General features: G+C 45.2%; 2 protein-coding genes across 25 annotated transcripts in view; both read right to left on the bottom strand.

The window, feature by feature from the left end:
* The window catches only part of odad2 (outer dynein arm docking complex subunit 2), a 55,803-nt gene extending 36,328 nt beyond the window's left edge, over positions 1-19,475 (bottom strand). For 4 of the 5 annotated variants that reach the window (XM_040167722.2, XM_078096975.1, XM_040167724.2 and 1 more), the window contains exon 1: positions 399-505. The gene's annotated coding sequence lies outside the window, so the exon portion shown is untranslated. Of the gene's footprint in view, positions 1-398; positions 506-19,342 lie in introns of those variants that run through there. The other variant, XM_078096974.1, reaches the window with a different exon arrangement.
* The window catches only part of mpp7a (MAGUK p55 scaffold protein 7a), a 98,271-nt gene continuing 92,011 nt past the window's right edge, over positions 17,552-23,811 (bottom strand). For all 20 annotated transcript variants that reach the window (XM_078096984.1, XM_040167358.2, XM_078096982.1 and 17 more), the window contains one exon: positions 17,552-19,543. In XM_078096984.1, the coding sequence (XP_077953110.1) occupies positions 19,364-19,543 (180 nt within the window). In that variant the 3' untranslated portion in view covers positions 17,552-19,363. The remainder of the gene's footprint in view (positions 19,544-23,811) is intronic.

Genomic DNA, 23,811 nt, shown 5'->3' with positions numbered 1-23,811 from the left:
TCATGAAAAGGCTTGGAAACTAAAATGCATTACCTAAATCATAACCTGACTGTCATGTCTCCCAAGTATTCCTAACAAAACTATAACTTTAGCCTTTGTCTACTGTTTTTTTTTACCTTTGCTGAGACAAATTAGACAGCTGGGTATTTTCTCAAGCACTCCAGCACACCTGCTTATCCGCCAGGATGAATAACGTTGTAACGTTAAATCAACGTCGACGTTTAAACGGAACACCGGACGTTAGCCCTGTTAGCAAAGCGGATAAACAGCCTGGAGCTAACGTTAATCTAACGTTAAGTAACGTTACAACCCTTTAGAACTTTCCCTCCTCGTAACACGCATTACGTGTTTCTTACGCCATTTCTTACGTTATATGTGTACATTGGGGGGAAACTTACCCAGTTTGCTTCTTTCAAGCTTATTTTCTATTTCAAAACTTTTCATCGACAGTTTACGCTGGTTGTTGTCCATGGAAACCACAAGCTCGACACGCCCCCGTCGGTTGCTATGATACATCCAAATACAACGGAACGCAAGTTAGGTCAAAAATAACCAAACGCAAACTTTAAATTGTCTAAAGGAAGTCCGTAAAAAGTAATGCATCCCGTATATGAGCCCTTTAATAACTATGATAAACGTGACCTCAGAACAAACAATGTGATGTAATACACAGAAAATCTGTGGAGGCGTTGCAATATACTCAAACAATGTGCGCAGTGAAATTCAGGGTGAGTGAAACATAGGCCTACACAATAGAATAATGAATATGTTAGCACTAACCAATTGCAACCTACCTGGGTGAGATGTAGTTTTGGATATGAGGTGTTGGGACTCGCATGGCCAGAAACTCTAAAATTTAAAGTTAAAGGTTCTCCCAATTATTAAAATTCTCTGTATTCTTTCTGTTTAGTGTCCTCCAGACAAACATTGGCTATTGAAAACAGTCTATTTGGGTGCATATGGTCTGTTTAGACACAGAAAATAAGCCTGCGCTGTTAGCCTTATTCTTGACAGGGAAAGTAAATTTCAACTTGTTATCGAAAATAGACACTTTTCAAATATGCACTTAAAGTGGACGATGATACCTGTTTTACATGCATGGTGGCATATGATGAGAATAATTATAAAAGTAAGAGTAAGGCAATGCTCAATTGAAGGCAGCTTGAATAATATCAAGCATTCTCCCAGACACATGACTCATAACTGGGATGCAGACGTCTTTTCATTCAAAGATTAAACCCCTTCCCTCCTAAAGAACAGATTTGCGTCCATATTGTTCTGCCAGCTGCCCGCACATAATGTCCTAAGGCTGACTGAGAGAAAGGGTATCTCATGGCCTGGTGAAAACCACTCATTTCCTCCGGTACTTGCCTGGTCTGGCACACTGTCTGTCACGAGTGCCCGTCAGGAGACCGATCCCTTTCCGCCTGGCGCGTATTGTGGCACAGCAGGTGGAACTACTTTGTCTTAAAAACCGTTGGGCTAAGTTGGACTTGGCATGTCTGTAAATCACTCACCACAGTTCCCCTTGTGAGAGAGGAGAGTAGCTCATCTCTAGCCGCAAGAGAGATCTCTCTGGATGTTGTTGTTGTTGTTGTTGTTAGAGGAGTTGATTTATGAGTTTGCCTAACTGCCTTCAGTTTTTTTTTTATTTGGAATAAGGAGGAAAGCTGTCTCCTCTAAATTAAGAAGCATTGGGACTGCAATGTGGTCCTGGAGCTAGGGGAAGGGGAAGGGAGGGAGCTCAGACACAGACAGCGCTGACGTGAAGTATATGTGCATCTTAGTATCTCTCAGTTTTTCCAACTGTGATGCAGGGAAGAACAAAGAAAAGCAGGAAAAAGAAAAGGGAAGGAAAGCAGGATAAACAATAAAGGTTGTAATACTGCTAACACGAGGTCTCATTAGCGAGCCTAATTGCTGTTGGTTAAAGGGGATCAAATTAAACTCTTTCCACTGGCCTGGGCCTTTCACAAAGTAAAACAAATAATCTCCCAGCTCAAGAAGCACCTGCTCGCTCTTTAGATGTCCTCTAATTTAAACTTAATACAGCATAATAAACACAACGGCTTGCCATGCTTTTTCTCCACTCGCTGATTGAAAGGCACGGCAACCCCGCTGATGACACATTCAGAAAGGTACCGACCCGGCCTCTTCACACGTGGACATCATGATTGCATCCGCTCGCGGTGTGTCCAAATATCCACAGCTCTCAACTAACACCCGGAGTAAACACACCCAAAAAGAATCCAAAACAATCATGATGTAGGGTGGGAGAAACGGGGCGACTTTGTGTGTCTCAAAGCTAGAGAGCGTATCTCCTGTAAGTTTTTTTTTTTTACCCCTGCTTTCAGGCATAGATTCACATCGTCCAAAGAAGTCTGATGTTTTTACAGGCTCGTACTCCTTGTGGCCATGCGGTCAAAGCAACAAAAGGAAACAGGCGACACCGGTCGCTTTAACAAGCACCTGGGAGATGTGTCGCACTTATCCATGTGGGCTTTTTTAAATAGAGAACAGTAAAAGTGAGGCTTTGACCACATCCCATGGTTGTAAAAAAGCCTCTCATTTCCCAAAGTTCTCTGTGTTTTTAGGCACGGAAAAGAACGGGCGTAGTACTTTTAAATGGGATTCATTTTTGTGACGGACAAGAAGCTCTAAGACCCGAACAACTTCCTTCCCAGCGAACTCAAAGTCCCTTCTGACACGGTTATCTTTGCTTTTTCCCTTAATTTGAGGAGAAACACTGAGATCATTCAGCTGTTACAAGTGATTGTTTGAATAGGCCCTGGCATATCAGGCCAATGGAAACTCAAACTGCAAAGAGCAATAACGGAAGCAGGGACAGTAGTGCCAGAGAAAACTGAAACTAATTATTCCTCATATACACCCAGCATGAGAGATCTCCACATTAACCAAATCACTGTGTTTTGTTTTTTTAAGAGTTGTCACAAGAAATTTTATCAAAATTTGTTCTAAATGAATCTCTGCATACAAAACCAGATACTCCTGGGAATATCTTTTTATACAACGATATCATTGGTTGAGCAATTCTTATGGTTGTGAACCTGCAATTGTGGTTTTGTCAAATACTGTACAGTATGTTTTTCAAGTGGCAATCTCTTAGTGCCAGGGCTTTCTTTGGACAGACGCTCGTCGAATATAGAAGCAACTCAAGATTTATGGCCAATGGGCTTCTGGGGCAAGCCAATGACAACGTCTACATCTACATGACTTAAAACACATTTAATTTGTTTTGGCAGCAATTCTGCAAGGCGACACTTGGCTCCCGTCATGGAATTGTAGAGGCTTTTATGTGTTTCCAGAAAAGCTGAGTATGCACATGTGACCACAAACGTATTTTAGAGAAGAAAAGTCATGTCACCGTGAACTGTATGATAGTGTTTGCTTCAAATGGTACGCTGTCATTAAACTTTTAAAATAGAAAATAGGAAGCCATGCTAACAACATCGATGTCACGAACAGATTGAAGCCATAGCCATAACAGCTGTGTGCTGTTTCAAAACATTTCATCATTTTCATGCCTGTTCATGCACCCTCTGTATTGACCAATTGGAGGCCTTTTGTGTTCCAGGGATTTTGCAACTACTGTAATGTAAAGGAGCTGGTTTAAGCTCCAGATCTGCAATGCAATCAACCATAGTGGGGATCAGAAGGGAAGATTTCATCATACCGGGCCTGAGTAGCCCCCCCTCTCATCTTTTCATAACGTTAATGTTGTTTTATGGGGTCAGATCAGTCTCACTCGCAGATCCACAAACACATTTGTGGATCTGCGACATAAGACAGGTCTCAAAAAACCCACACATTAATGTGAAGTGATCCACAAATAAATGCAGTGTGATTAGCAAATATAAATCGTAATCCGCAAATAAATGCGGTGCGATCCGCAAGTATAAATCGTAATTTATTCATGTCTGCATTGAAATGTATTTGTAAATACTTCTGTGCGCCTTTGTGAATTGAATGCATTTGTGAATTACCTGATTGCACTTGCATCATAACGGACAGACTACAATGGATGTCATGTGTACAGAATGAACAATGCAAAAGATGTGCAAGACATTCAATTCCTATGACAGAAATTATTCAAATATCGCAAATAGTAAGCAGGTGTACGGCAGGACAGTTGTGGATGGTGGTCAATCCAAAGAAGCCTGTGGAGAGCAAAAAGACTTCAGGAAAGAAGTAAAGCGGGTAATGTTGGTTTGTGATGACAGTAATAGTAATGTGATTAATATTTAAAATAATAATCATGATGATAGCAGCAGCAGCTGTCAGCAGGGCCATGGCAGGAACAGGATCCAGATAGAACCATGACCCATGGAAACCTGGGGAAACAGGAACTAGTGGTACGGCGCACAGGGTTTACACTAATAGCAAAAACACTGATTTGTTGATTTGGCGCCCTCAGAAAGGTCAACCGGCAAATGGAGTCTCATTCCTCCCCTTTCTTTCCTCATGCCCCCTCTATCCGCTACAACTTAAAGTAAACGTAAAAGCCTTCTTGCGCCTGGTTCAGGTGAGAATACTTTGGTCCCACCTTGACCTGTTTACTAGAAAAGGGCCTCTAAATACCCTTGAGCTGGCAAAATCCACTCCACCAGAGTGATCGCTTTGACTCACCTCCCCTTTGCCCAGGAGATAGCAGCTGGTTCTACTCTTTCCTCAGCTCACTTCAATGAAAATAATGCAGATCTATCCTCTTTTCTTTCCTCCTCCTTTCACCTCCTTGCTCCTGTCTTACTCGCTTCATCTGCAACAGCGGAATTATTATTTTGAAAGGGCAGTCTAAGAGGCCGTTCACCTGTTTGGCGCCGCCTCACTCGCTAATGCTCTGGGAGCCATAATACAGTTTGACTTTTGCCATAAAACCTCTCCAGGAAGACATCAGGGGCCCCTTTGTTCTTTACCTCCCGGTGACGGTAGAGTTGAGGTGGCAGCTAGAACACACGAGGGATAATGACCAGCCTGGAGGGAGAGGAGAGGAGTGAGTGAGTGGTGAGACGTTCTTTTTATTAAGGGGAGCGAAGACAAACACGTGGGTAAAAACAGTGGACCGAGATGAAGATAGATGTTGAGTGGAAGATGAAAATGGAAAACAGAGGAATGGGGAGATGCGGGGGGGCGAGAAAAGACTATCTTGACTCAGGCGACTTAGACTCAGCCGATTCACCTTGTCCTCCCGTCATTAGAGACGAGGTGCTGCAGGAGACCTTTGGGTTGGTGCGGTCCATCGTTGGCTCGTAGGTCCACAGGTCTTTGCTTGGAGACAACTCTGTTGTTCATCACATCATTTACTCTGAGCACAGACCTCAACCCCTGCTGTAGTCTTTGTTATCCTTTTATTCATTTTAAACTCTCATTTCTTCCCATTATTGATGTAGTGTCTATTCTCCATATAAAAACAATATTTACCTCTGGCCTGTCACAGGTTTAATGGGTGGGTCAAAGTATAAAAAAGTATAGCCTTACCTTACCTTTATCACTTTGCTTCACTGCAGTCATATTTAAAGGCTTGGGTAGATTCAAATTATATAGGAAAATAATACTCTACTACTCAAAGTCATATTTAATAGTTTGGGGATAATCCGTAATTACTTTGTATGAAGGCAAATCAATGTCAAAATCCAAGAGTGTAATTCTCAGGATGCATAAATCCAGCCAATCCAAACACAGTGTTTGTAACCAATTAGATGTAGAGATACCATGGTGACTGGGTCCGCCCCGTTACTCTCAAAAACAAAACTGCGAGTGAGAAGAAAACAGCCTAGCGAGCAGCAAGGAGATTCAAGTTATGCGAGCGAGCAAATAGCTCGATTGAGGAGGACTTTTAACGTTTGTTTAACTCTAATGTTTGTTTTGCAATAATAATATTGTATGTTATCTCTATAAAAGAGATTCTGCATTTATATAAAAGGAAAAGATTTTGTTAACGTAAAAAATGTGGTTTCTGTTTTGGTAATCGAGTGGTAATCGACCAATCAAGTTCTAGTAGGCTTTGGTTGAATGTAGGTCTTTAGCGTAGAGGGCATAATCTTTCGATGATGATTGACTTTTTATCTATAGATTTGTAAATTGGCTACTTCTTCTGCAACCTCAATCGTGTACCTTGATTTGCTGAAAGCTTTGCAAACAACGGGTAGTGCACTCCAAATGAGGTTTTGGACCTGGGCATCGGCTGGCTTCACTGGGACTCCATAAATATAGCCCTGTAGTGAATGTGACTTCATAATTCACCCTTGGTCTTAGTGTGGTTCTACACACTGTTGTTTCAGGCAGTTATTTAGATAATGTGTTATACACGTAATTACGACTGTTCCGGGATTGCGGTCCCTTTAAATGGTCTGTTGTTGCTGATGACGTAGAGCCCGTTGCCAGGGAGATTACAGGGCTGCGCCATCTTGTTTATTCATTCGTTGTTGTGGAAAAATAAACGAGACACGCTTGTGTTCTCAACTTGAGGAATTGCCTTTTATGTTAAAATGCAACTTCCACACTGGCGACCCAGACGTTCTTTTGCTTGACGTATTCGCAAACACGACTCGACCATGACCGCGAACGCTGTCACCCTCAAACTCCCCAAATTCTGGGAATCGTCAGCGTGGTTTGCCCAGACTGAAGCGCAGTTCGCGTTGCGGGAGATAATCGCTGATACAACACGGTATTACTACGTTGTGTCAGCTCTCGGTAACTCCACAGCAGCCCGAGTGGTGAGTCTCCTTAAACATCCTCCAGCTACGGAGAAATATGCAGCGCTGAAAGCGCACCTGTTAAAGACTTTTGAACTGTCCGACACTGAGAGAGCTAGCAGGCTTTTCTCCCTCCAAGGACTGGGTGATAGCAAACCGTCTGAGCTCATGGACCGTATGCTGGATCTCCTGGTTGAGCACACACCCGATTTTCTGTTCATTCAACTTTTCTTGCGTCAGCTGCCTTCCCAAGTCAGAGCTGCATTGGCCAACACCACAATCACTGACTGTCGAAAACTGGCTGAAGAGGCGGATACATTTTTCCTGGCGAGTCAAGGGCACTGTGTCATGGCCGCGCTTCTTCCCACGCACGTCGCTCCTGTGACAATGGAGGATTCCACCCTTGTCGCAGCAACCTCTTCTCGTCGGCAGCTGTCTTCAGGTCGTCAGCAATCTTCAGGCCGCCAGCAGTCTTCTTCAGGCTTGTGCTTCTATCACAAGAAGTTTGGACCGAAGGCTCTTAAATGCCGCTCGCCATGCAGTTTCGGCGGGTTGGGAAACGCCAGGGCCAGCGCTCATTAGTGGCCATGAGTGTCGGCCGCGTAGGCAAGCTGCTTTTTATCCGTGACAGCATCTCCGGACGACGTTTCCTGTGCGACACGGGTGCACAGAGGAGTGTCCTGCCTGCATCCCGTTTGAACATGGTAACCGACAGCCATGGCCCCCCGATGGAAGCTGCCAATGGGACCCCCATCCGCACGTATGGAACAAGGTACATTGAGTTGTGTTTCGGTGGGCATCGGTTTGGCTGGGATTTTGTCACGGCAAAAGTCGTCGTTCCCCTCCTTGGCGCTGATTTTTTGTGTGCGCATGGACTGTTGGTGGATGTTAAGAACCGCCGTTTGATCGACGCTGTCACGTTCTGCTCTTAATCGTGCACACTCAGCGGGGCTGACTCCATACGACTGTCTAGCATGCTCTCCCCATCAGATGACTTCCACAGTCTACTGGCTGGTTTTCCAGCACTCACCCAGCCCACTTTCTCTGCGTCTGCCCGTGAAGCATGGTGTAGAACACCATATCGCCACTACTGGTCCACCAGTCTACACCCGTGCTCGGCGCCTCGACCTGACCAAGCTTGCCGTTGCTAAGGCTGAGTTTTCTAACATGGAACGCCTTGGAATAGTCCGCCGATCCGACAGCCCGTGGGCGTCACCCCTTGACATCGTCCCCAAACCTGATGGCGGCTGGCGCCCATGTGGGATTTTTCAGCACACCTGGCCGGTATGGTGATTTTTTCTAAGGTAGACCTCGTCCGGGGCTATCATCAGGTGCCCATGCACTCACTGGATATTCCAAAAACAGCAGTGATTACGCCGTTTGGTCTTTTTGAGTTCTTAAGGATGCCGTTCAGCCTTAAAAACTCAGCCCAATCTTTTCAGCGCCTGATGGACTCTATTTTACATGACCTGCCTTTTCTTTTTGTGTATTTGGACGATATTCTTGTAGCGAGCACGTCCAAAGCTCAGCACCTGTCGCACTTCCGAGCACTTTTCGAGCGGCTCAACCAACATGGCCTGATTGTTAATCCTACTAAGTACCAGTTTGGTCTCTCCACCATTGACTTCCTGGGACACAGAGTCACCAAGGACGGTGCAGTCCCGCTCCCATCAAAGGTGGAGGCGGTCACACAGTTTCCACGCCCGCTCACCGTGAAAGCCCTGCAGGAGTTCCTCGGCATGGTGAACTTTTACCACCGTTTCATCCCTCGAGCCGCTCAACTCAGCCCTTGCACAAGGCCTTGAAAGGTTCAGCCACAGCCTCAGTCGCCATTACCTTGGATGCCTCGGTCTAAGCTGTCGATGCAGTCTACGAGCAGTGGGTAGGCGGGGCCTGGCAGCTGCTTGCTTTCTTCAGCCGCAAGCTGCGCGCTAACGAGCGTAAGTACAGCACTTTCGACCGGGAGCTGCTGGGTCACCTCGCCATCAGACACTTTCGTTTCCTGCTGGAAGGTCGACACTTCACCGCCTTTGTCGACCACAAGCCGCTGGTTTTCACCATGGCCAAGGTGGCCGAGCCGTGGTCCGCCCGCCAGCAACGTCATCTGTCCTACATTTCCGAGTTCACCACGGATTTACAGCACGTGGCCGGTAAGGACTGCCTGTCACGGGCTGTGGCAGGAGCAGTCCATCTCGGTCTGGATTACAGCCGCATGGCAGCGGATCAGACCACAGAACCAGACATGCACACCCTAAGGACCTTGACTACAGGTTTGAAAATAGAGGATGTGGTTTTTGGTGAAGCCGACACCACGCTCATGTGCGACGTCTCCACAGGCAGTCCTCGGCCGATCGTTCCCACAGGGTGGAGACGACGTGTCTTTGATGCAATCCCACCCTGGTTCGAAAGAGTCACAGAGACTGGTGGCGGCGAGGTTTGTTTGGCGCGGCCTCAAAAAGGACGTAAGAGACTGGGCTACCACTTGCCTTGAGTGCCAATGGGCCAAGGTACACCGCCACACTAAAGCTCCGTTAGAGTTGTTCTCGGTGCCAGAGAGGCGTTTTGACCATGTTAACGTGGATCTGGTTGGCCCACTCCCCTCCTCTCATGGTTTCACCTACCTGTTGACCATGGTTGACAGGACCACCCGTTGGCCCGAGGCTGTACCGCTGACATCCATGGCAGCTGTCGAGATGACACAGGCATTTATCGGCACCTGGGTTGCTCGTTTCGGCACCGCTTCGGACATATCCTCTGACCGGAGCGCAGTTCACGTCGGAGCTGTGGAACGCGGTGGCCCAGAGCCTCGGAACGAAACTCCACCGCACGACTGCATACCACCCGCAGGCTAACGGACTCTGTGAGCGATTTCACAGGTCGATGAAGGCTTCTCTTCGTGCCGGCCTCAAAGACAGCAACTGGGTCGACAAACTCCCGTGGGTGATGCTGGGCATCAGGACTGCACCGAAGGAAGACCTGCAGTCCTCATCCGCGGAGCTTGTCTATGGCCAGCACTGCGGGTTCCAGGGGATTTTGTTCCTACCTCCACTGTTCCCTGGTCCACGCTAATGGACGATGCGAGGCTTTTCGCACCTGTCTCTACTTCCCGTCACGGCCTACCTCAGTCGCACATCCCTGCTGGGCTTCAGATGGCTGAATACGTCTTTATTCGCCACAACGCTCACAGAGGACACTACGCCCACCCTACACGGGCGTCCTCCAGCTCTGCACTCACCCCCTGCTCCCCCCCTCCCAAAACTCCCACACTCGACACCCCACGCCCGTGTCACGGTGGTACACCTGCCACGGTAGTGGCTCCTCGACCCCCTGTGAAACACAGCCGATTTGGCCGGTTAATACGGCCACCTCCCAGATGATTTTTTTCTTATATGGTGAATTCTGGGGGGACGTGTGTAGTGAATGTGACTTCATAATTCACCCTTGTTCTTAGTGTGGTTCTACAAACTGTTGTTTCAGGCAGTTATTTAGGTAATGTGTTCCGGGATCGCGGTCCCTTTAAATGTTCTGTTGTTGCTGATGACATAGAGCCCGTTGCTAGGGAGATTACAGGGCTGCGCCATCTTGTTTATTCATTCGTTGTTGTGGAAAAATAAACGAGACCCACGCTTGTGTTCTCAACTTGAGGAATTGCCTTTTATGTTCAAATGCAACTTCCACAGCCGCTACAATCCATGGGGCAGGCCATTTGAAACAATGCAATTTTAAGGGCTTACATATTGGTTTCACTTTTCAGGAGGAAGTTGATGGCTAGTTAAGGGGCTATAGTCTATGTAACACATGGAATCCCAATCTGTTTGTTTGACAAAATTAATGTTAAAAGAAACCTGTTTAAAATGAAGCATGCCGAATTCCACGACATGCTTGACTGTCAGTCGGCCTAGTGCGCCTCATCCAACCACATACTATGATTAACAGGCTGCCACAGCAGGAGTCTCTACAGCACAGTGAGGCCAGCATCAGCTGGGCAACAGGGTGGCCTGCAGTGTCATTGGACATGAATGACGAGTGTCTTTGGTTGATGAGTCATCTGTGGAGAGACAACTTGGAGGATGACCGCAGATCTAAAATCTTTGGTTTGGTTCATACTATGTAGCTGACCGTGCTATTGCACAGGAAGAGCATTTTACAAACTGTAAAATGCACTGAACTAAACTATCCGAGGCGCTCTATTGTAATTAATCAGGGTCAAACATGGACCAAGAGATGTTTGAGCTTGTGTTCATTCACTAATGTTGTTGCCAGTAGCATCAGCAGATATAGTCCTATTTGAAGACTTTTAATACTTGACACAATATTCACATTAACATTAAATGCTTTGTATAACTTAGCATTTTGGCACATTCTCTTTCAGGCTTTTAGCTACAGTGCTAAAGCCAAAGTTGGAATGTAAACCAACAGGCATAACTGGAGCAACGGGTAATTGCTATCACTTGCCTATCGTGAACAGTAGCCTTGTAGAACGCTCAGAGAAGGAAAGCTGCACTTAGGGAGTTGGCCAGTTATCCCCTTTGAAGCCGAGAAATTCTGGAAATACAATATGTTTCTGTAAGTTTTCAAAAAGGGCATTCAAAGTCAGTGCCGTTCCAATGTTAACAATGTAGTCTGATCACAAAGCTCTAAGGACTAATCATTCAGTTTGGCCTGCATGAGAGCTCTGCTATTGCTCCGCTGCACAGGCTGGGGTTCGTTTCAGAGCCTCTCTTGAGGGCTGCTGTGCAGTCAGAGTGCCAGGCGGCCTGATATTGGGCATTTCCTCATCTTAGATGGCTCCAGTAAAAGGGACGCTGCATTCTCTTCTGCTAAATTCTGGCTAGCTACACACCGGTGCATGTGAAGCATCACTCATTTGGGGCCACAAATAAAACCTCAACTGCTCCCTCAGCGTCTGCAGCACCACTCCCCGTAGTCAACACCTGCTAGCACATGAAACAAGCGGGGATGAACTCCCTTCTGCTCTCTCGCCTCTGAACTCAGACTGAACAAGGCCCTAAAAATCTCTTTCCTTTCCTGACGCAGTTCCCATTTTGATGCTCGTAGTGAGTTTCCAAACAGGCCCGGAAGCCGTTATACTTGAGTGTAAAACTAGATGTTTATAGTTGGTGAAAGGGTAGCCGTTCAATGAGTTGTTAGTCCTGAGTAGCAGGTGACTTTGACAGATGTTCCATGGAGCAGGTCTGTCCTCCGTCCACCAGGTCTGGCCTGTCTGTGCAACAAATAATGTATTGGAAATGCCATAGGCCGGGTCCTCGAACGTATGACTCTTTATTGGAAATTACGTCACCTCGTAAAGGCACACGCACTGCGTCTTTTTTCTTGTAAAACGTGTGTCTCTTACCCTGCTTTCATTTAGTCCCCGTTTTATCATGCTAGCCTTGATTTGGTTTGTTTTTCATTCTTCCCATGGATCACGTGACTTCTCATCATACTTCTGAGATTGGCAGGCAAGCTATCAAGGCCCACTTGATTAGAAACGGCACACAGTGAATGGCAGCCACACTACTCATTCTCCTCCGTAGCCAGTCAAAAAGAGGATGACAAGTTGTCCAAACATGCAGTGTGGAGTGTGAGATTATCTTTTAAGTTCTGGGAACAAGCTGAGCAGTGCATCTGTGATTGTCATGATCAGGGTTGAGGCCCCGTCAGCCTAGCGCTCTGTTGATACAGAGGTGCCAACTCCTAACATGTCACTGTGTTTCCCAGAACATGACGATAACGAGGTGTCTACACGTCTGTTACAAGGTCTTTGCGTGCAGGGTGAAGCCACATCATCGAAAATATATACTTTCCATACACCTTTTGGGCTTCACAGGAACGCTTGTTGCATTCATGAACAAGGCTGGTTAAGTGTCTCTCTATTTTCTTATAGGCAGAGATTCATAGTGTGCTGACTTGTAACCTTGTGGAGCTAATTAATCATATCATGTCCTCGCATGTCTGTGGGGAATCCAAAATGTCCCTCTTATTACCTCACATCCGTTGTTAAGACCACACGTGTACTTGTGTTATATTTGGCATCAATGGCATTGTGAGTTTTGCCATGAAGGCAAAACTCCTGCACAAAAGGACCAAATATTAGATTGAAAAAGATGACACTATAATGCATGATTTTTTTTTTTTAGCTCTCTCTCTTTGCATTGACCAGTAATGAGTGGTCACAACGGTACCGGGAGTTAGCGAAACTGTCCGTTAGCAAGGATGTCGACAAATGTAACGTATGTCCAGGCAGGTGTATATGTGTATATGTAAATTCCTGTCTCACAATTGTGAAAAAACATGAGTGTTGAGGTTTTAACTCTGACAAAGAAAGGCAAGATAAAAAGTGAGCTATGCAACACTGCTATTATGCTAACACACACCTCCTCCATTTTGTTCTCTCATTCCCCATATAATTAAACCTTTTAAAATGCTTGTGTTATCAACTGTACTACATAAATGCTACAACTTATGAACAATGTTAAACTGACAGTTGGGAGCTCAGCACAGTTATCCATCCATCCATCGTCAAACCGGGGGGGGGGGGGGGGGGGGGCTGGAGTCTATCCCAGCCAACTTCAGGCGAGAGACAGAGTACACCATGGATTGGTTGCCAGCGAATCGCAGGGCTACACAGAGACATACAACCATTCACACTCACATCCACACACCTACGGGCCATTAGAGTCCCCAATCAACCTGATCCCCAGAGCATGTCTTTGGACTGTGGGAGGAAGCCAGAGTACCCGGAGAGAACCCACGCAGACATGGGGAGAACATGCAGACTCCACACAGAAAGGCCACTGGGCGAAGTCGAACCCAGGACCTTCTTGCTGTGAGGCGACAGTGCTAACCACCAAACCACCGTCAGCACAGTTATAGTTATTCTAATTAAAAAAATAATTAATCCAAAAAGGAAAATACTCCAAACTGATCACTGGACCTCACTACCGTCCTTTCTAGTTCTAGGGGGCTGTCAGTCACATCTGCACAGAGCACTGAGCTTCTCAGGTGTCCTGGAGGTCCTGTGCTTCAGTCCCTGTGGTGAAGCTGCCGTCACATGCAGGTAACTCTAGTGGACTCAATATTAATGACCAGGGCCTCCTTGTAATCCACTTACCGTCATTACACAGGGTCAGCGTGGCTACTGCTGCTCGGCTCTCACAACCCAGCTAGAGGCACCGCTACATTCCATTTGAGTGGCGTCTAGTTGGAATATGGAGAAACACTGTTTTGCTACTTACATTTGCATGTATTGGGTTTTACAAAGTCTTTCAAATGGCCGCGCTACCTATGAGAATAACGTAGACTCTTGAAAGAATGCACTGCAATGAAAAACTGACACACTGGGAAAGAAGGTACATTTCTTTCCCTTTCTCACTCACCCTAACTGAGCCAAATCATGGCAGTGTTGAGACTAATTTGTAGCACACCGAGGAAGGTCCTGACCTCCAGAGTGCTCCAAATTTAAAGATGACAGTTGAGTCTGTGCAATTAAAGCAGCTTCGATAGAGGCCAACAACACTCCGGGGAAGGCCGTAGAGAAAGTTTAAGAAAATACAGGTGGACAGCTCCGAACTCCTCTAACATAGGCAATGCCTTTGTGCAACCCCAGCCCCTGTATGCTGCTTTAGCTCCACATGTGTCAGAGGAATTTTTTGCGCAATCGACCCTCCAGATGAACTTTTACTCCGTGGTCTCAGTCTCCGACGCGCAGACAAAGACAAGTTAACCTCAGCAGGCCTCAGTACACACGTCGCCCCGCATTAATGACCTGCTTTGCCACGTCTATCAGACAGAGTGTGTTGCTATGATTGTCACAAAGTCCCATCAGGGTGAAAAGGCATTCTCCGTCCCGGGGAGGAATAAAGGTCATTCCATGTTCAATCCCTCCAATTCTTAAAGTCTTGTAATTAAGGTGCCCCGAAGACCTTTGCCTACAGACGTGAGGTAATGCTAAAGGCTAATTAGGCTGAGGAGACAGGCTGGGCGGAAGCTCCTGGCCTGAAGCCCCAGAAGTCTACAGAAGTCTCCCTATAGTCAAGGGCGTATATCCGGGGATGAGAAAAACAGAGCGGCAGAGCTGGCTCGCTTCTATGGTAAATCGCAGACAGAAAGAAAACCGAGAGACTCCGAAAAAGAAAGGCCCATTCAGGACGAGTGGTCATGAAACAGATGAGAGTATGTGCCCCCACCTTCCCCTTTCTTCTTACCTCGCCTACACTCTCCTGATACTCAAGATAATTTGTCTCGTCACACAGGCAGAACTTATCACACTGAGCGCTGTTCAGGTTATTGGCTCCGACGCTGTAATTTCAATGCAGTAAATCGAAATGATTGCAGCATATATCGAAAGGCGAGACTTTAGACGTTTAGCTTTAATGGTTTCCGAAATGCGTCAAGGGGGACGTAGCGGGAAAACCTCTGACATGTCGCTGGTCTTGGGACAGGATGGGATTTCTGACTTAATCCCACCTTGTACATCTCCTGGGCCAACTTCTCCTCCGGCCTCTGCCCCTGCTTGTCTGGCTCCGGGCCCTCAGCTCTCAAACAATGGGTTTAGTTAATACAACGATTTATGGACCTGAAAATATATACATCAAACAGGCAGAAAGAAAGCGATTAATGAGACATTACAGCAACCTTAATCCATGGGATCTGAGATAAAAGAAAAACTTTGCGCGCTATAAATCCTCAAATTCTAAAACTATTATAGCTGTTGGAACGAAAGGGGGGCTTAAATTGGAAGGCAGGTCTTTGATTTGGTGAGCGGTAGTATTCAAATCTGAGCTAGGGAAGGTATACTTGGCTTGAACTCTCACAGCAGCTCACTCATGACATGACGGAGGAGGATGAATATAGAGGAACAGGGATTTGTTATCTTAAATCAGTCAGGGGTTACAGGCAGACTTTTATACAACTATATGAAGATTTATTAGAGGGTCTTTCTACTACTTACTGTAGGGCAGTGCCATTTACTGTTCCGTTTTATCCATCACATGCACAGGCACAAATGTACACACGTAGTATATTTCAGTATTACATCATAACTCAGCTAAAGTACCTTGGCATATGTGGCCGATTCCTCTCGTTATCCGTGTCGGGGGAAACTTAATCTGCGAACACGTGTTTCTGTCGTACCCATTTGAAGGAGAATAAAGCACACCGTCGGGGCTCCCGTCGCTCTTTACAGCGGCCTAGGCTGCTTGAGGCACAGTCTGACGAATCGTCAAGGAACCAGAAAACAAAACAGCACGTCTATCACCAACTGCTATGATGGTGAATCAGACGAACAAGTCTCGGGAGTCCAGGGAGCGTCACTCCCCTCCAAGGGCACCTGGAGAGCCATCAAACATAGCTGGACACACTTGAAGTCAAATAAGCACATGGAAACCCCCCAGTGTGTAAGGTACTAGGTACTTACAGTGTAGTATACTTTGCAGTTTAATGGGTTGAAGAGAGGACTGAAGAATACTCAAAATACTAAAAAAAAAAAAAAAGGCTTCCGATCACTAGTCCGCCCTTCGGCGTTATGAGGTGAGAGGAAATGGGGTCCATTTACACTCACTTAGAAGCTCCAGAACGTCCCTTTCCACGTATTCCCCGACTGCACAACCCAATAGCACAACACATGTGGCGCTCGCCTTGTGCTAAACATGGTTGAAGGGGAAGACCTCACTCACTCAACGTGCCTTAGATTAGAGGGCATGATGAGACACATACATACAGCTGGCAGCCTTCTAGTCACCCCGTTATTCTAATTAAGAAGAAAGACATAGGGAGAGAAAGACATGGAATAATAATGGGTTCCCCTTTTCGGCCTGAGTGAGTGCAGTTACCTTCTCCTGACCTTCCGCCGCCACCGGCTGCTCCACAACCTCACTGCGCCTTTGCCTTAACCCCCCCGCCCCTCCCTCCATACAGCCATCAAAGTTAACACTGTGGAAAAGCGGAAATGTGAAGGTTAGGCGACCTGATTTGGACCGGTGGTGGATTTTTGTTGGAACCTCATCAAGTGGAGGCCTGTTCAATTCTCCCTTTTACCATCCTGGCCGAGTCTTTCACAGAGGCACGGTTTCTAAAGGTCCAGTGACATCTGAGTTAGTAATTTGGCACATATTTATTGCAGGACACTGGGGTTTAAATCGGGCCGCGCCAGGCTGAGCAGTAACTGGATTCGGGTTCTTTCTCTCTCATCTCAATCCAAAGAAATTCATGTTCATGCTCTGTCTAGATGTGACAACATAGTGTCTTTTGAGCATTTTTAATTTGTGAGGAGGGTGGAAACACTGGATATTTGAAAAAGGACTCAAAATATTTAACTTGGCTCAGGTGAAAAGTTGGTGCATTCATTAAACCAAAATGCAGTACAGTGAAGCAGAGTTTCAAATTTACCACAATCCTGAAATACATTAAAGAGACTCGCATGACTCTCATATCTCCGTCACGTTTTCCGCATCCTTTTCATGTATTTAAGCTATTACTTGTGCGACAGCATAGGAAGGAACCATGGATTTTCTTTTGCTCATTACAAGAAAGATTGTTTAAAAGTTTGTATTTAACGGAATGCATTGCAGGTGAAAATCTGCTTTAAAATTTGTTAAAGATGATTGCAGTGTGAGGAAAAGTACTGAAATATTCAGAAAATTGAATTCAGCTGTAACGGCCAAACTGACGAGATGAAAGGTGTCAGCTCTGTTTTCACAACTGTGCAGTCCGGAGTGAAGTTCTGTGGAAAGACGTGGCAGGAATATTCTTCTTAAAAAGAAAAAACGGCACTCAAGGGCAAAAACCCCAGAAACACTGGAACACATATCACTGTGCTTACTTTTTGCCAGTACAAGTTTAGTTGAATTGTCTTTAATACAAAATGAAGCAGTTACTAAGAATAATGTAAATTCATACACAGCATTTCATTTACAGCAGGAAATTAAAAATATTGTGTACAAATCTGATTCTTATCCAAGAGAGAATCAAGAGGGGTGAAATATGAAGAAGTAAATTAATATATAAAAAGGGAATTTTATGTGACACAAATTAATAAAGAAGGGGTAAAGTGAAGGGTGTTAAAGTCCCTTTAAAAAATATATTACAACTGACTCATATTACCCTTTTTATTAAATGGACAAATCAAATAAATTTGACAGTGGGTGGAGAAGGTGAAATAAACAATATAACCTGAGCTGGACATACAGCTAGTGTATTAAAGGAAATGCCTTTGCCCTGTATAAATACCAAATTATCCAAATAGATATTGGGGGAATAGTTTAACATTGTGACAATATGCTTATTGTTCAAAATAAAAAGAGTTAAACAGTTGATACCACTCTCATGGCTGTACTCAATGTATGGAGTCATGGCCAGAAGTTAATTGGCTTAGCTTAGCTCAGCATAAACACAACATATACCCCTAACCCTAACCCACCATTAAACAACAACAACAACAATCTAAAGGAAAAATTAAATCAACTGCAACTAAATAAAACTATAGCTTTAGATCTGCTGCCCATTTCTCATCTTTGGACGAAGCCAAGCTTGCAGCCGAGAGCTTTTTCCATTCTTCATGCTAAACTAAACTGATTCAAGCTAATAGCCTCTTGGCTCTAGGTCCATCATAATGTATATGCACAAAACTGGCATCAAACATTTTGTCTCACTATAAGGCAGCAAACTATTCCTTTTTAGTATAAAGTATTGCTTTTTGTCATTCAAGTGTGTGTTCATCAAGGAAACCAGAAGCTACCAGGGCTGTCCCATTAATGATAATAATAATAATGATACAGCCAGGATTAATAACTGGCTGCTGTGAAAATCATTTAGAGAAAACTTTCTGTGTAAAAAATGAGTACGGCTCAAATTAGCAATAAACTTGCTCATAAAGTCTAGGGCAGCTACTTAGCATTGCTTAGAGTTAAAACCTTGGATGTGTGCTGCAGACCTTCTAATAGCAGCCTCGCTGAAGCTCTTTTTTATGTGAATAAAAATAAAGACTCCACCCTAATAAAACACAATTGTGAACATTTTCTTCTAGCACAGCCAAAAGTTTTGTGACATTAAATGACCAAGCTGTTATGTTGGGCACCTTAGTTTGAAGGGGTGGCTTTTTTTTCCAAAACGCTCCTAAATGGAATATATAACACCTAAAAAATGCCTCTGAGTGCTTTTTAAGGGGCCGGTGAAATCCGAACACTTGACAGTGAGTCAAGACGCCGAGACACTATCAGAGTGGAGGACACAGGTAAGATCAGGAGGATGCTTATACAAAAAGCGGACTTCAAAAAATATATTAATTTCTCTTAAATAAAACAACACTCACTGCCCTTCCTTGGGCGTGTACCTGACGATGCTTTGTTTCGAGTAAGAGTCATGGAAGCGTTTTCGAGCGAGGAGCTCCGACCCTATTGCCATTTCTGGAATGACGGCCCAGACAGAGCGAGATTGATGTCCAAGGGCCATATTCTGCACGGAGGCCCGACTGTCGGATCTGGCCAGACCTGGGGAAGACTGTTTTATTGTATGGTGACGCAACAGTCTTGTTTTGTTCCTGTGTATCAGACCCACAACCCCACCACCACAACCCCTCCCCAGCAGGTATAGAAAGATTTGTTTTTAAGTCAGAGCCCTTCCCTTTTCACCTTGTACAGTGCATGTGGATCTCAGGAGTGAGTCCAGCTAACCGGCAACCAGTGTGTCTCTGTCTCCACTGTCTTCAGCGCCCCCCGCAGCTCGCCGAAGGCCGTCGAGAGGTCATCGTTGACTATGATCTTCTCAAACAGGTGGCCGTGTTGGACCTCCAGCGTCTGGGCGGTGGTCACCATCTCCTGGAAGTCCTCCTCCTGCAGCATGCGGGACAACATGAAACAGGACACGGGAGGCGAGAGAGACAAAGTGCTTAGATGGTGGGAAAATCAGGGCAGCCTCAGTCAACAGGAGCGGAGATGAATTCTCACACTGTAAACACAAAATAGACGGCCTTGAAGACGCAAATAAACAAAAAGAGGCCCGTGTCAAGCCCTGTATAACCTCCCAGAGGCATGGTACCCACACATGAACCCTGGCACAGACCACAAACTAAAAGCTCCCCATGCACCAACCCAACCTCAAGGAATTTTAATCATTTCCTCACAAGGCCGTCCAATTCACAAAGAAAATAAAGAATTGTCCTCAAAGCAGGGGACGAAAACATACCGGTCATGAAAAGACTGATATGTAACGTGTACATTCTACACAGGATTCTGGGCTATTACATACACACCCCATCAGTTACTTTTTAAATGTTCTAAAACATAAAATAAAATAAAGCAAATATAATTTCATTTATATACAGAAATATAGCTGTATACATATATCTATATATGTATAGATATATACACACATCTATAATTCAGTAGAATGACGTGAGACTCAAAAGTTTACCTACATTCTTCTTAGTGAGTGAGTGTTGTAATAAAAGATCTGATGATTTAAAGGGAAATTCTATTCTTGTTTTATTGTTCTATTCCTCACAGGGTCTGTCTGAATACACCTGTCTAAAAGGCTGCCACATGGAGGTTTGAATAGGGTTTGAGTCTGGGGGGGGGTGAAGAGTTTATGCAGGTCCGTATACAGATCAGCCGTCCGGTGCACAGAATAAAACCACGTGCTAAGTGTGAGGGGGAGCCAAACAACATATTTTGATCAGGGCAGGGGTAAACACGTCGCCTATCTGGGGCGCCTGTATTAATAGAAGGAGCATTCTGAGGCAGGTATCTCTCCCTGGTGGTCCCGTCTGAGGCTTTCAGCCATGTGGGTCCTGGCTGGTCCGGTGCAACAGCGGGGTGATGTGGCTGCACTGATTTAGCCTCGAGTTTTTACTGGAAATGCTCGGCGATGGATTTGGGGACAGATATGTTTTTTTAGAGTTTTCCCCTTTCCGCCTATAATAAAATTATAAATATACACAGATGCACATTCATGCACACGATGTCAAGCGCACACACTGCTCACATTGTGTATGAACAGGACCACGGCCCCGCTAGAGTGCCAATCTTCAGAATATTTGTGGTGGCTTTTCTGCTTTGTGATGGATCTGATCTACTTTACAAATAACACAGTTTTAGGAAAACTTGATGGTTCTCTCAGCTGCGAGAAGGAGCACAGGCTTGGCCTGTAGGAGAGAGGTCTTCATCTGGACCCAAATCCCCCGCAGGTATCCCCCTACCCACCCGTGGGGACTCCCAGATAACCGCTGCATTTTTTCTGTGTGCGTGTTGTCCAAAGATCAGCTTTAGATGGCCACGGGAATTCCTAACCCTAACCCTTATATAAAGACCCCCCCCTACCAAATCATCTCCAGCTCCGGAAGGAAAAAGAAAAAGGGCGCTTCAGTCAGACTGCTCTGCCGAAACAATGAGACCACTGTTTCCTTGGCCGTTATCATTAAAGCAGACCTGTCTCTTGCTGTGCAAGAAATACAGCCGGCGGTGGACAGACTGAGACGTCCTTGCCGACAGCAGATCTTCTTTCAGAGCTTCTATAAGAGCCTCTTTCTGTGTCTTTAACAGCAAACCCAGGAACATGAGCGCAAGACCCCGTTTGTCTTCCATCTGAGTTTTATGGAGGAGCATCTGTACAATTGAGAGAATAGCAAGGGCTAATAAAAGGGGGGGTAGTAACCGCTATGGCCCGCCTTGTTGGTAACCATCTTGTCTGACAGCTAAAGCGTATCCTTCTCTGGATGAAAAAGAATAAGTGAATGGATCTCTGCAAGGTTCCATCACACTTTTTGGGATCCATTTGAACTCTCTTTCAAGGCTATCCCATCATGTCCCTATGCGAGGGGTTTGCTGCTTCTCATTGAACATGAATTATGCCTTATGTGACATGAGGAGCGGTTGCTGATTTGATGGAGTGAGAAGACACTTGAATGGTCAAAATTGGGGCAAATTTCTTTTTTTCATCGTGCAACTTGAGGTCAGCACTTAAGATGCCTTTATTTGTATATGGGTCATGTTTTGGAGGTTGGACTTAGTTAGGTCTCTTTAAGATGCTTACCATCTAGAGGTCAATGAAAAGTATAACTTGAAACTTTAATTGATTGGGCAATTTGGGTTTGGCAGCCAGGCATTTTGCATCTCAAAGTGGGGACTCTAGACCAGTGTTTTTCAACCAGTGTGCAGAGCCTGTCAGGTGTGCCGTGAAAAAAAAAAATCATTTTTTACATACTGTCACTTCATTGGTGAAAAAAAAAAGAGCCAACTTGTGTGTTTGTGTGTGTGTCATCGCGCTGTTGGTGGTATGAAGGCTCAATACTCCCCTCTGCCTGTGGGTGGCGGTACGCAGCGTAATTAATAGGCAGATTTGCTAAAGCGACAATTTAAAAAAGTGAGATTAAAGGCCGGCGCATGCTTCTGCGTTTGCGTCTGCGTCGTTGCGTCGACGCACTCGTTTCAATTCATGGTTCTGCGTGTGTTGCAGAGCAATTCACCGCCAGAACAACAGGCGGAGTGACGTGTTTTGTTGAAGACGACTAGAGAGTCACGTCTATTTATTTATTTATCATAGACGTTATTGCCCCGTGCATCGCCACTGCTGCTTTTCATCGCGGACACATTTGTCCCGTATTTTCCTCCACAACTTTGTGCACCTGTCGACCGGTGTTACACCCCTACTGGTTTTTCCACCTACTGGTTTCCCTACGCGTGCGTGTTTGTGTTCACTCCACAGCTGCAGATGTGTCCGCCTCAGTTCCCTGATTCGTCACACATTCACAAACATATTGCTGAAAATCTTCAAAACGCATCACAAATCCATTGCAGCGTTTACGATTGTATAAGTTAGCACCACATCACGGCCACGTATGAAAACATTTACATAAAAAAATATATTAAAAGAAAGATCGGCACAAGCTGGATTCGAACCCGGTGGATCAAAACATTAAAATATCAGTCATGTGGCTGCTCTTAGCAGTGCGCCACGGAGACACACAGCAATCATTTGACCCTTAGTATAATTTATTCATTTCGTTGACGTAGATCAGCATGAAGGAAACCTTTTGGTGTCGTGGATCTAAAACAACTGGTTACCTTGGGCGGGTCTTCCGTGACATCCATCTGTGGTTCCACTGGGTTTGCACTGGGAAACCACCTTTGGAGCAGGACTTCTGCTGTCCCGCATGCTTTCCTTAGAGCTACTTTATTTTGTTTTTCAATGATTTATTTATTGTGACTGTTAAAACACAATTATTTTATAAAATTTCCTTTTGGGAGCTTTATAAGGTATTTGATTCCTAATAGAAGTTTTGCAAGTGTACAATCTGTTTCACTCAATTCCTTCACTTTTTGTGGGGCCATCTCTTGTTCGGAAAGATCGTATGTACGACCTCATGGCGTTTTTATAGGGATGCTGCTTGTTAACTTTAATTGGGTGACAATTAAGAATTGATACATTTCTTTGGATGTGTTCCAAGACCCGCCCAAGGTAACCAGTTGTTTTAGATCCCCTCCACCAGAAGGTTTCCTCCATGCCAATCACTATCTGGTAATATATTAAGACCAGGTCCTGCGTACTGCCCTGTGGCGCAGCACACAGCATGACTAGCATTGTGATGTGTTTGCATTTTGCTGCATGGGTTCGCAACCTGGTCGGTTCGATCTTATAATATATTTTCTAAACTTTGTTTTGTTCGTGTCTGTGGTTTACGTCACGCGATGGCCGTAAGAAAACAATATCCTTTCTTTATCAAAATGTGTCGCTGCAAGGCTGCAGCCTCGTGAAGAAGTAGCGTTGCACATGATTGACATTTTAATGTTTTGATCCACCGGGTTCGAATCCAGCTTGTGCCAATCTTTCTTTTAATATATTTTTTTATGTAAATGTTTTCATACGTGGCCGTGATGTGGTGCTAACTTATACAATCGTAAACGCTGCAATGGATTTGTGATGCGTTTTGAAGATTTTCAGCAATATGTTTGTGAATGTGTGACGAATCAGGGAACTGAGGCGGACACATCTGCAGCTGTGGAGTAAACACAAACACGCACGCGTAGGGAAACCAGTAGATGGAAAAACCAGTAGGGGTGTAACACCGGCAAACCGGCGTTTGCTGCGATCTCCCTCCGTGAAT

Source organism: Gasterosteus aculeatus, chromosome 21 (genome assembly GCF_964276395.1).
Source record: "Gasterosteus aculeatus chromosome 21, fGasAcu3.hap1.1, whole genome shotgun sequence".
In the NCBI taxonomy this organism is placed as follows: Eukaryota; Metazoa; Chordata; class Actinopteri; order Perciformes; family Gasterosteidae; genus Gasterosteus; species Gasterosteus aculeatus.
The sequence above is the reverse complement of the archived record's forward strand: the minus strand, read 5'-3'. Positions and strand labels throughout refer to the sequence as shown.